The 12,652-nt window shown below is 51.1% G+C and overlaps 1 protein-coding gene across 1 annotated transcript; it reads left to right on the top strand.

The window, feature by feature from the left end:
* Positions 1-4,125: 4,125 nt before the first annotated feature.
* Positions 4,126-12,652, top strand: KRT74 (keratin 74). The gene is made up of 9 exons (XM_043883377.1): positions 4,126-4,657; positions 5,278-5,492; positions 5,931-5,991; positions 6,481-6,576; positions 7,063-7,227; positions 8,662-8,787; positions 10,252-10,472; positions 10,947-10,981; positions 11,461-12,652. Exons 1-9 carry the CDS (start codon positions 4,184-4,186, stop codon positions 11,676-11,678), a joined length of 1,611 nt encoding a protein of 536 aa, XP_043739312.1. The 5' UTR covers positions 4,126-4,183; the 3' UTR covers positions 11,679-12,652.

Consider the following 12,652-nt stretch of genomic DNA (forward strand, 5'->3'; position numbering starts at 1 on the left):
AGTTTCCCCTTTCCCATCTTACAAACATAGGACTTTTGGCTTCAGTCTCTGAACATCCTCTTGCACCCACTGTACCCCGGCCAGGTGCCCAAGTCCCCAAACTGCAGCAGTGAGCTTGACCCAAGCTTCAGTCCCATCTGCTGTTGGACTTGATACACTAAGACCCAGGGAATTTCATGTCAGGAAGGTGAAGGGTGTTGGGAGAGGGTATGGGGAGAGAAGGAGAAAAGCAGGTGAACTCTCTTGCTTGTTCTAGTTAACTTTGGATGAGGATGGAAAAACAGCCTCCTTTCAAACTGGTTCAGACAAGCTGAGAGTATTTGGTTTCTGCCCTGAGCTTATTTTCGAAAGGAAAGCAGAGAACTCAGCTTCCTGTCCTTTCCATTCTGAGGTGCTGTGGTTTGCCCCCAAGTCTTATTACCCATCAAGCTTCCTTCAAGAATCCGTCAAGCTTCTTCTTCTCCCCATTAATTACCTTCTACGAATGCTGGCTTCCTTGACTATGTCTAGGAATAGTCAAATGGACAATGGATTAGAGAAAAAAGACCTTTGACATCCATTCTCAAAACAATTTGACATGACCTCAGTTATGTCCATTTGGGATTATTTGTGGCACTGCTTTCCACTCTCCTCCACTGTGGAATGCTCTGCAGACCTCTCCCCTCCAGTAGCAGCTTCAACCAAGACGGCGGGAGATTACGGGGCACATGGGCTCAGCTCCTTCCAGTCTCCCTGGGGTACCTGTCTCCCCCGCATAGTTCCCCTCATGCAACCCAGAGCCTGTTCTTTAATCTAAAGCACATGCTCTGTGAGGTTTCTTCCCTTGAGGACCCTCACATGATTCCACACTATCCTCATGGAGAAGGGAAATACCTTGGCCTCTTTTGTCATTTTTCTCCTAGCAACTTCTGCTTCCCAAGTCAAACTTTCCCCTGCAGTCCACCTGGGCTACTCACTGCCTCTTGGATGCTTGTGCATCTATTCACCTTCCCATTCCCAACCCCCAACTCAGGAAGACCAATATATTTTATTCTGATTTATTTTTAAAAGCAGAATTTCAATAACAGCTTATCTGAATTACTCATTTAAACACAAGGAATTAAACTATAGCAATAACAACAGCAAAACAACTTTCATGTGCTTATATTCTGTCTCCTCCTGTTCAATTTCAATTTCTTAGAAGGAAGGAGAAGGTCTTACCTGTTTCTCTTTCGATGTCTAGCTTAGCTTAGAGCAATTCACTGAGGAGCGCTCAATTTTCTACTTATTGAATGAACCAACCTCTTCAAGCCTTGGGACACTCATTAGTCCCGTGAACTCAAAGATTGGGGTGTGGACTATGATGAGTAATTAGAGGATAGCCCGCATGGTGAAGATTGGAACTGTCAGAGATCCTACTGTGTAGCAAAGGCAATTCTCTGCAATTAAATTTCCTAGGGGAGGCCCCTGTGCTTGGCCACGATCGCCCCACTGTCGTCAGGAAATTCCCCTCTGCCTCCTCCTCTTCCGTGTTGCAACCACCACTGCCACGGCCATCACCATCATCACCATCACTAGACTCTTACTGCTCAGCCCCCAGCACTGGGCCAAGCCCACGCCAGCACTCATTGATTGCTTGTGGAATGAATACAGAGAGTGCGGGGACACCTAGCCCTACCCCTGGCTCTCCCCAGCCTGTCACTTCTGAGCATGGATGGGCCCAGTTCATTCTGTAGCATTTTCCTGGGCACCTGAAACTCTGCTTTTGATCTAAATCTTCTCCAGCTTTGAAGACCTAGTCTCGTGCCTTTCTTGTAAATTATCTTTTGTTGAGGTCCAGCTCCCCTGACAGATTAGGGCTCACACTCCACCAGGCAGTGGAGGTGCACACTTGGCCCAGGAAGAGTCAGATCCCCAGAGTCATGCTGATTTCCCAGTTGGAGCCTCTCAGTGAAGGCCCAGCTACTGGACACTGTAGAATAAAATAGCCCCCATGAAAGTGAGTCTTTTCCTCCCTCTGCCCACCCCTATTTTGGCTGACTTTCTCTCTCAACCTCAGACTGATGTCTGATCTAGAGCAAGCACTTTACATAAGCGCCCATTTCAGGGACAACCTCCCCTTCCTCTCATGTCATCTGCTCACCTCAACAACATATAGAAACGTGAGTAGGAGGAACTCAGAGCCGTAGCTGCTACACATGCCTCGTGCATCAGAAAGCCTTGCATCTATGGCTCTAACTCTCATCTCATCACATAACAGGATGGTGATGGTTAGGAATATGGACTTTGAAACCAGACACACTGGAATTCCAGATCCAGCTCTGACCTGCTAGCTGAGTGAATTTGGGCAAGTTTCTTAGGGTCCATAATCCTCAGTCTTCAACTGTAGGGTGAATTCAGTAACATGAGGATTAAATTAAGAATTCTTGTAGTGTTCACACAATGTCTGGCACATGTGATGTGACCAATCAACAGTGATTCTTTCTGTTACCACAACAGACACTGTTGCTGCCACCATCGCTACCGTTATTGCGATTAATATCTCAACCCCCCGCTGCCTGGGAGCTCCTAGTCCACCACCCTGCCACAAGTAATTGAAGCCCAGCCTTCCAGAGGTCCTTAACTCCCCAGCACACCTCCGATCCTCTGTTCCCAACTTTTCTTATTCCAGAGCTTTAACCCAAGGTTAAAGCATAGATTCCTCTCACTGGTTTGCAGGCTTCTCAGGGGCTGGGACCAGATGATAGCCACCTCTGGTCAAGGGGTTTACACTATTTGTTGACATTCATTCAATAGCCCTTGCAATCTGGTTTGGAAAACCACAAGAAACCACTTCAATTACGACTTAGCACACATGCCCTAGGGCTAGGCCCTGCCAAGAAGGATGGGAGACAGGGACCTTGGAGAAACTTGACCGCTGCCTCTGGGGCTGTGCAGAGAACTTCGTGAGAGGAAACCCTCAGAGGAAGCCGTTCAGGGCTATGCACATCCCGCTGTCCCGCTCATGCACTCCCCCTTCCCAGCTGTGGAGCAGCTGTCTACTATCACTGACTTCAAATGAGTCAAGGCTCCCGAATTTCATTACTGAAAAAGTGGTCAGAGTCAGAGCTAGGAGATGCCTGCTTTTGCAGTAATTTTTAAACATTTATCTCCACCAGGGCTCCCTGAGCTACAAAAAGCTGGTCTCATCTGACCCAAAATTGAATGGCTTCCTAAAGTAATCAAGAAAGGAGCAGAACAGTTACCTTGACTCCAGGAGCGAGACCCATGGGCTCCAGCGCCTTGGTCACTGGACTTGGAACATGTTCCCAGGGAGTGCTAGGGGAGACATTCTCCCCAGGGGAGTCAATGACCCACCTCCAAGCCTGCTTCATGGCTCATCTCCTAGGATGCAGCAGATAACCTTGTCCAGGAGAAAAAATTCAGCTGCAGAAACTACCAGCTGCCTGAAAAGATTCTGTCTGTTGAGAAAGCAACATCGAGGTAATCACCACCCAGTCCCTGCCCAGTACAGAAACGTCCAGACAGTCCCCTACTGGGTGGCATGCAGACTCGACATGGTCATTTCCACTACCTTCCTGGGGTCCGTTCCATTACTAGACAGCTGTGGTCCTTACAGTGACCCAGAGAATGAGCCCTGGAACTTCTTTCTTGGACTTAGATCTTTGAAGACATGCATCACATCCTTTCTGAATTTCTTCTTCTCTGGTGCAAACACCCCAGCTCCTCAACAGGACCAGCAAAGAGAGAGGTAGGTTCTCTAGGGTGGAAACCTGGGGTTTTCTGATGAGCTTTCTCTGGACAAAGCCAGGCATTTCCCCTGCTCCTTACTGATAGATAAGCAAGAAAGAGGCAGCCCTGGAAAAAATTGAGCTAGGAGATCTCTGAAGGGGATAACTCTCCAGGTCCCTAATTAGGAGCACAGATAAACGCCTGATTAGACCACTCCAGTCTGCAAGGGCAGCGTATTCTGCTCACTATCAGAAGCGCTTTGTTGCTGCAAAGGGCTTGGAGATGTCTGTTCCACAAACTGCCCATGGCCTCAGGGCATTCAGCAGGAAGAAAGGAGACAGGAGCAACACCCTTTTCCGGTGTTCAGGGATGGACAGGATAAAAAGGAGCAGTGCTCTGGGTGCCCCATCAAAAGTTCTCTCTCCATTGGTGACTGCTTTATTCCAGCTCTGCCACCTCCATCTCTGCCACCATGAGCCGGCAACTGAATATCAAGTCTGGTGGTGACAAGGGGGGCTTCAGTGGGCACTCGGCGGTGGTGCTGAGGAAGGGTGGGGGCAGCGCGGCTTCTTACCGCACACCCAGCAAAGGAGCTGGTGCTGCATTTGGAAGCCGAAGCCTTTACAGTCTCTGTAGAGGAGATCTCTGTATTCCCCTCAAGGTGGCTGGCAGCAGTGTTCGGACTGGAGGTTACAACTTCAGGCTTGGCTCTGGGTATGGAGGGGGTCGGGCCAGCGGCTTTGCCAGCAGTATGTTTGGCAGTGTGGTCCTGGGGCCTGTGTGCCCATCCATGTGCCCACCTGGGGGCATCCACCAGGTCACCGTCAACAAGAGTCTCCTGGCTCCTCTCAATGTGGAGCTGGACCCGGAGATCCAGAAGGTGCGCACCCAGGAGCGGGAGCAGATCATGGCACTGAACAACAAGTTTGCCTCCTTTATTGACAAGGTGGGTCTCCCAGGTGGATGAGACAGTCCAGTGAGATGTGAGAGATCCCTTTCTGCCTGGTGGTGCACAGGGCATTGTTGGATGGAAAGATGGATGGAAAGGCTGCTGCTGGACCTCATGAAGGGCTCCGTGATCATAGCACGACCTGTGAGCTAGGTAGCACGAAGGAATGAATGAATGTGTTGCTTTCTTTCACAGAGAAAGGTGGAAATTTTGGTAAAGGGTAGCCCTACCTTGAGGAAGAATTGATGGGAATCTGGAGGTCAGCTGGATGCACCTCCAGTCCTTCAAGGCAGATGGAGGACTGATAGAATCAGCACTATGCAGAGGGAAGGGCTCATGGTACAGAAGAAACACTTAGCTGAGACAGAAGAAGAACATCTCCTGGGGCTGGGTCAGGCAACAGAAGCCAGCTGTGGAATCTCCTTCTTCAATGAGTTTTCAGTGACTAGTTTTGCCTGAAAAGCTACAGATTGAACCCTTGTAAAGGGTCTTGTTTGCATGGAATTCCATGAGTGTGGAGTCAGGACTGGAGCTAAATGCCTTTTAAAAAATCTGTATAACCTGGTAGGGTCAATGGTGTTTTTCCACGGGACTTGGTAGCACCCATCTGATTCCAGGTGAGGTTCCTGGAGCAGCAGAACCAGGTGCTGGGGACCAAGTGGGAACTGCTGCAGCAACTGGACCTGAACAACTGTAGGAAAAACCTGGAGCCCATCCTCGAGGGCTACATTGGCAACCTGCGGAAGCAGCTGGAGATGCTGTCCGGGGACCGGGTGAGGCTGGACTCGGAGCTGAAGGGCATGCGGGACCTGGTGGAGGACTATAAGAAGAGGTGAGTGGGCCCAGCCAAGGTCGTGGGTCATGTTTGCAGAGGCTCCTCAGATCATCCAATCTCTGTGCCACTTTTTAGGAGGGGAGGGAACAAGCACCAGGGTCAAGGGCTCACACCCCTCCTCTGACTGCGAAGGAAGGACCACCCCTATTTGATGAGAACTTCCTACCTGGTTGATGGGAAGGAGTTTCTTTGCTCATTGACCCCCCAATGGGTTCAGTGACTGGTTTGGGGCACCTGGATATTTTCCTAGGGTCCAGAGAATGGAAGGTTAATGAGGCAATTCAGGGACACAGGACTGCCAGCCCCAGCCCCTGCAGTGCTCCAGCAGATCCTGTGGAGAACTTTGTATCCCCAGCACTTGCCTGGTCAGTGTGATGAGGGGGTCACCTGGCCAAGGGGACTGAGACCTCTGCTATCTTCTCTCTTTGCCCACAGGTATGAGGTGGAGATTAATCAGCGCACAGCAGCCGAGAACGATTTTGTGGTGCTCAAGAAGGTAAGAGAGAGAAGAGCCTGTGGACTCCGATTCTCTTGAATTCCCATCCTAACCAACCCTGCTCAAGACTCCAGCCCTGGCTTTCTGGGGAGGTGCTGGTCCCTGAGTGGGGATGGAGTCATATTCTGGCTTCTAGCAAGGTGGAGCGCACACAAGTCTAGGGTATGGGCAGAGATAGATAGGAGAGAATCATGGTCTGGGAATTGGAACCCCCTGGCTCAACTCAGCCTTCCTGTGTGACTTGAGGAAACTCATTCTACTTCTCTGGGCTTCATTTTCTCCAGGGGCAACACAAAAAGAGCAGCCCCCACTTTTTTATTTATCCCCAAAGATGCATAGGAGAGAAAGGCAATATTGAGGGTTTTTATTCACCAACCTGCTTCCCTTGGTGGGCAAAAGATAGGAAGTTAATTGACTTTGAGGGCAAGGACAGGGCATCTGGTGGGATGTGGGTGATATTGACCAACGGCTCTGGGTGCCTCTTGGCAGGATGCAGATGCAGCCTACATGATCAAGGTGGAGCTCCAGGCCAAAGTGGACTCTCTGGACAAAGATATCAAGTTCCTTAAGTGTCTGTATGATGCGGTGAGGACACCCCTCTCCCTCCCCTACCCCACCTCTTTCCAGCAGAGAGATTCCCTGGCTCTTCCAGGGAGATGCGAATAAGAAGAATTTAGGCTAAACAGAATTAAGGGTGTTTTGATGGGAAGGTGCAAAACCCTGCCCTGGCAGGCCATGGAAGTGTAGGATCCTGGTCCCTAGAAACCATATTCACAGGAAAAAATCCCATTGGGGCTGTGATAATGACCTTGGCAGCAGGCAGGTAAAAATCACCCCGTGAGGTCCTACTGAAGCACAGATTCCTGATACTGTGAATTGCAAGAAATGCCTCCCATGGCCTGCTACCCACATGGGGTGTACCCTGCTGTGTGAGTCTTTTGCTCGGCTCCAGCAGGCATTTCTTCTCTCCACTTTGGCCCATTCTGCCAGGCCCCACAGGCCCAGAAGTCTGATGGGCAGAGGAGGGAGGTGGGGGAAGGACCCTGACTTTGTCCTCACCTGTCAACTCAGGAGGTGGCCCAGATCCAGACTCACACCAGCAAGACCTCTGTCATTCTGTCCATGGACAACAACCGTGACCCGGACTTGGATGGCATCATTGCCGAGGTTCGAGCCCAGTATGAGGACATAGCCCTGAAGAGCAAAGCTGAGGCCGAGGCGCTGTACCAGAGCGAGGTGAGGTCCGACTGGGTCTCCCTCCTCCACCAGCCTTCCTTTCCTGGGAAGGGACACCTCCACCAGTGGATGTGAGACATCCCTTAGGAGATGTGTTAAATGAAAGAAGTGTTATAGTCAATGCCATAGTGACATTCTACTCAAAAAGAATTCTCGGCAAAAATTCTCATCAAAGATAAGCCATGAAACTGGGTAGGCATTTCCAACAGAGAGGGACAGGCCATCCTCTGATGGGGGAACGAAGCGAGGTGCTCTTGCTATAAAACAGGGATTAGGTCATGTCACCATGGGAAAGAAGGAGAGTAACAAATATGGAGGAGAGTAGCTATGGATGACCTGTAGTGGGATAGGGAGTGAAGAAGAGGATGCCATGAACTTCCCTCTGATCAGTGTGGAAGGACTTCCAAGAAGAAGAGGTGGGATTCTAGGAGCATTCTGGGAGGTGGCAGTTATGCTTTGAAGCAAAACCTTTCTAGGCTCTCACTGAGAAGACCCTTTACCTGGGTGCCCTATGGGGCTTCATACCTCCCAGCTTTCTTGGCCATTAAATCCCACCAGCAGCAAGGACCACAGGTTCCTTGTTCCCTGTCCAGGGCTGTGTCATCCTCTCTTTTCTGAAGGACTGGCCAAGGGTGAGGGGAGGATCTGAGCTACAAGTCCTCAGCCAACAATCCCACCACCTCCAGGATACATGCATGTAGTCCTTAGCCCTGGCCCTTCACCCATCATTAAGAAAGGATTGTAGGAGAATTTAAGTTTCAAGGGACCAGGGACCTCACCTGTACTGCTCACCTCTGAATCCCCAGTACCTAGAACAGAACCTGGCCTTTAAAATATTCCTCTATAAAGAGGTGCTAAATCAATGGAGAGGTTCAGAACTCTTCTATTTTGGAAAGTGAAAGTGTTAGTCACTCAGTCATGTCTGACTCTTTGATACCCCATGGACTGTAGCCCTCCAGGCTCCTCTGTCTATGGAATTTTCCAGGCAAGAATACGAGATTCGGTAGTCATTTCCTTCTCCAGGGGATCTTCCTCACCCAGGGATCAAAGCCGATCTCCTGAGTTGCAGGTGGATTCTTTACCAACTGAGCCACCAGGGAAGCCTTATTTATTTTGGAAGTGCTTAATACATGCAAACTTCATTTTCCCTTTATCCACCCCCAGAAAAGATTAGTCAGGGAGATGAGAAAGGAGAAGAGGCCCAGCAAATAGATTTCTGCTTAGAGAAACAGGTGGACTTTTTGGTCAGAATCAGCTCCAAACAGCTGGAAGGATAACCCAGGTCCTGGCTCCATCACCTCCTGCTGCAGAGCTATCTTCCCTGGCTCACTCCAGTGTGGAAGGGTTTGCTCAGGACACTTTCTCTGCCTTGGGTGGTGGGGGATATGGGGGGTAGTCCTGTCTCATCACCAACTTCCTGTCTCTGGAAACCAGATCCAGGAGCTGCAGCTGGCGGCCGGCCGGCACGGGGATGACCTCAAACACACCAAGAACGAGATGTCGGAACTGAACCGGCTCATTCAGAGGATCCGCTGTGAGATTGCAAATGTGAAGAAGCAGGTGGGCAGCAAGCCCACAGAGAGCACGGAGGCTGGGCTTCACCCTCTGTGATGGAGAGACTGGAGCCCATCCTTTGAAAAGCGGATGTCCCCTGCCTGACTTGGGACTCTCTGGACCATCAATGGTCCCTCTTCCTTGGCATACCTTGGGACCCGTACACTCTGAGCTGGCACCCTGCTCAGAACTGGAGGGGCCTTGCACTTATTTCACCCAACTCTCACAGTTCAGATAAGGAAACTGGGCTGGAGAGAGGAAGGGACTCTCCCAGGGTGTCCAGCTGGTTATTAGGATTAGAATTCAGGTTTCCTCTTTCTTTTTTCCATCTTTCTCAGGTCTTTCCTGTGTGCAATAAATCCACCCCATGTGCCCTTCAGGTACGCCCCTCCAAGGGCAGGCCCCACACCTCTTCTTCCCACTGGACACTCAGCACATGTAGGGTTTGGGGGTACTCTCCTTGGGACCCTCAGTGGCCAAGTTAAGGTCCTCCTCTCACTGCTCTTACTGGGTGACCAGTGAGGATGATAGCAGATGAAGATGTTCTGGGTTGTCTGCCCTGTACCCATTGCCTTTTCAGCTGGGGAACCCTGTCTTGTCTGAAAGCAGAAAAACACCATATCTTTGGGGAGATGATTTAAGGGGGCAGGGAATCCTCCCCCAGTTGACCCTGGCAGGTCAACTCTGCCCAGTGATAGAATTGCCAAACCTGGCAGAGCTGAGCGGGCTCTCCTTCCCGCACCCCACAGCCTTCCACGCCAGGTGATGTGGGGAACACGGGGCCTGCTTCCCAACTCGACACGTGGCTGATTCACGAACTCTATGAGGACCGTTTCTCCGCCTGGCGGTATTTGTCATCACAGTGTCACTGGATGTTTTTCAGGGCCCAAATGCTCTGTCTAAGGTCATGGATATAACCTCAGGCCCTTAACCTCTTGTTGTATGGGAAGGTTCCCCTAATCCATTCAGGCCAAACTTGGGGAGCATTTAGATAGACCCTCCCTGCAGAGTGCTAGAATAGTCCAGAGATGTACACTGTTGGCTGCTAACGGGTAGGAAGGGTCTCTGCTGGGAGACATCCTGCAGGCAGGAGTCTGATCAAAGAGGTGCCTTGGCACCCTGTCGGATTCTTGGAGGCTCCGGGTTGGGGTCTCAGTGTGATTCTCCAGGACAAGGTGGACTCGAAAGCGACAGCCACTGGTTTCAACTTCAGGCACTAGACAACTTGCAAACATCCAAGTCTCTTCTTGCGGTCCTAAAATGCAACTGCTCTGACAGCTTTTCACGGGCCTTTAAATATCCATCTACAAAAGAAAATGGAGGCGACTCAGATACTGTGTTGGGTCTGCAGCAATTACTTGCTCCCACCTTGGACCTCGTCTGTAAAGTGAGGGGGTTTGGGACCGAACTGTTAAGATCTAAACATTGTTCTGGGTTCTGATGGTCTTCCCATCGTCCTTTGCTTTCCAGTGTACCAATCTGGAGACGGCCGTCGCTGATGTCGAGCAGCGGGGAGACAGTGCCCTGAAGGATGCCCGGGCCAAGCTGGATGAGTTGGAAGCTGCCATGCACCAGGCCAAGGAGGAGTTGGCTCGGATGCTGCGTGAATACCAGGAGCTCATGAGCCTGAAGCTGGCCTTGGACATGGAGATCGCCACCTACCGCAAGCTGCTGGAGGGCGAGGAGTGCAGGTGAGCGGGGCAAGGGAGATGCCACAGTGGGCGGGGTGGTGGGGGGAACTGTGGGTGGCTCCCTGCTGGGCCAAGGGACCGTTTGGGAGGTAAGAGAGGAAAGACAGCAGTGCTCGTGACATGAGCACAGAAGGGGGCTGTTTGTTGTTTGAGCTCAGCTTCCTGCTAGAGGAGGTCAGAGGGGAACCATGAAGCACAGGTGGCTGGGTGGTGGCGTGAGAAGAGCCAGTGGGGTCAGACAGACCTGGCTCTCATCACTCGCTTTGCCATATGTCAGCTATGTGGTCCTGGTGTCTGTAAATTTTATTATTTATTTGCTCATCTATAAATGAGGATTGTAACCTCCATACAATGAGGTTGTTTTAAGGATGAATTCAAATGATAGGCATATAAAGGCAGGAACCCATCTAAAGGCTCAGCCGAATCTAGACACTTCCCTGAGGTTTTAGCCTTCTCTAACTTTCTGTCTTGCAGGATGTCTGGGGAGAATCCCTCCTCTGTGAGCATTTGTGAGTATCCCCGAGAGATGGGTCGAGTTGGGGATTCTGACTGGATGGGAAAGCTGGGGACCACAAGATAATGTGATACCATGTCCAATCATCATCTCCCCTCATCTGCAGGCTCTTAGTACTGTCTCAGGAAGGTTCTCTGGCTTCAAAGGAAGCCTATTTGCCTTCTGTCCCAGGGAATCAGTGACTGAGGTCATGCCAACCTCATTTCCTTCCTGTGTCTCTCTTCTGGGCATTGCCATCTCAAGAAGGGGTTGAGAATACGGACCTGTGAGACAAAAAGTCCTAGACTCTCTAGGAGGGCAGGGACCATTCTGTCCCGGGTTGTCCTCACCTCACACAGAGCTTGCAGTGCAACTGGGTCTTGACCCATCCTTGTGCTGTTTTTTGACTGCCGAGGGTTGCTGTGGGATGAAGGGGGTGGCTCGCTGAGTGATGCTGTCATCCTTCTTCCCCTGTTCTGGGCCCTTCCGCCACAGCCGTCGTCAGCAGCAGTGCAAGCAGCTTCAGCTCCCACCCTGGCTCCTCGGCCAGCACTGACCTTGGGGCCAGCACCATGGCCAGCACAGCGACCAGCAGCTCCAGCAGCACCAGAAGCGGGCAGACCAGGGCTAAAGGGGCACAAGTGGGAGACCCCAAGGACTCCCAAGACAAGAGCGCCCCAGTCAGCGACCGGGCAAGGAAAGCTGCCCGGTAAGGCCCGTCAGCTTTAAGGGTTCTCTCAGCTCCTGGGAAAAGAGATGCTCTTGCCGCTGCCACCTCACCTGGAGATGTCTGCCACCCCCTTCCTCTCCCCAGAGTCCTAGGACCACCCGTGGTACATGTGGCCGCCCACATGCACTGTGGCCTGTCTCACTGTCAAGTTCTGGTTGGCCTCATCCTCTCCTGTTTTCAGGTCGCATCTGGACTTTGTGACTTCGTTTTTCCCTGCCACCCTCAGCTGCTAGGAGGCTTATGGGCACAAGCTATAATTACCTTCTTGGCCCTGGAACATCCCTAGGAACATCCCTAGAGAGAGAGGAGAGGAGGGAGGAAAGAGAGAGGACGAGGGCGAGGGAGGGCAGGATAGTTTTCTCTATGCTTCAGTGGAGTCAGCAGTTGTCCGAAGGCTTACTTTGCAACACAGAGGTGGTAGCAACTCCTATATGTTAAGCACCAACTACATCTATTGCCTTTAATTCTCATCCAATCATGCAAAGTAGATGCAATAAGCATCCTTGGGACAGAAGAGACCCCTCCCCACCAATCCTCTGAGCAACTGTGGAACTTGCCCCCTTCACTCCCTGGGTGCTAGGGTCAGGAGTTGAGCCTGGTTGATTCCAGGGCCCATGTGCTTTTACACGCCACTGTCTCTTTAATGAAGGGAATGTCAAATTCACTATTATTTTGATGAGGGCAGCAGACTTAAGTTGCCTTTCTGTCAGTGGGTATGTGTTTATCTTTGGGCCTCTCTCTGGGGCTGTGTCCTACAGTAGCTTCTGATTCTCAATTCCTGCTGCCAGGAGCTGTGTTCAGTGAGGGAAGCTTGCTTTGTCTCTGGTGGTACCACCCAGCCCAGAAGTCCTGGCTCTTGTTGTAAATATTCCTAAGGATGGAGACACCCGGTTCCTCCTGGCCTTAACTGAAGGATTCTGAATTTCTGCCATATGTTCAATAAACTTGAGTAAAGTC

Source organism: Cervus elaphus, chromosome 3 (assembly GCF_910594005.1).
Source record: "Cervus elaphus chromosome 3, mCerEla1.1, whole genome shotgun sequence".
Classification (NCBI taxonomy): Eukaryota; Metazoa; Chordata; class Mammalia; order Artiodactyla; family Cervidae; genus Cervus; species Cervus elaphus.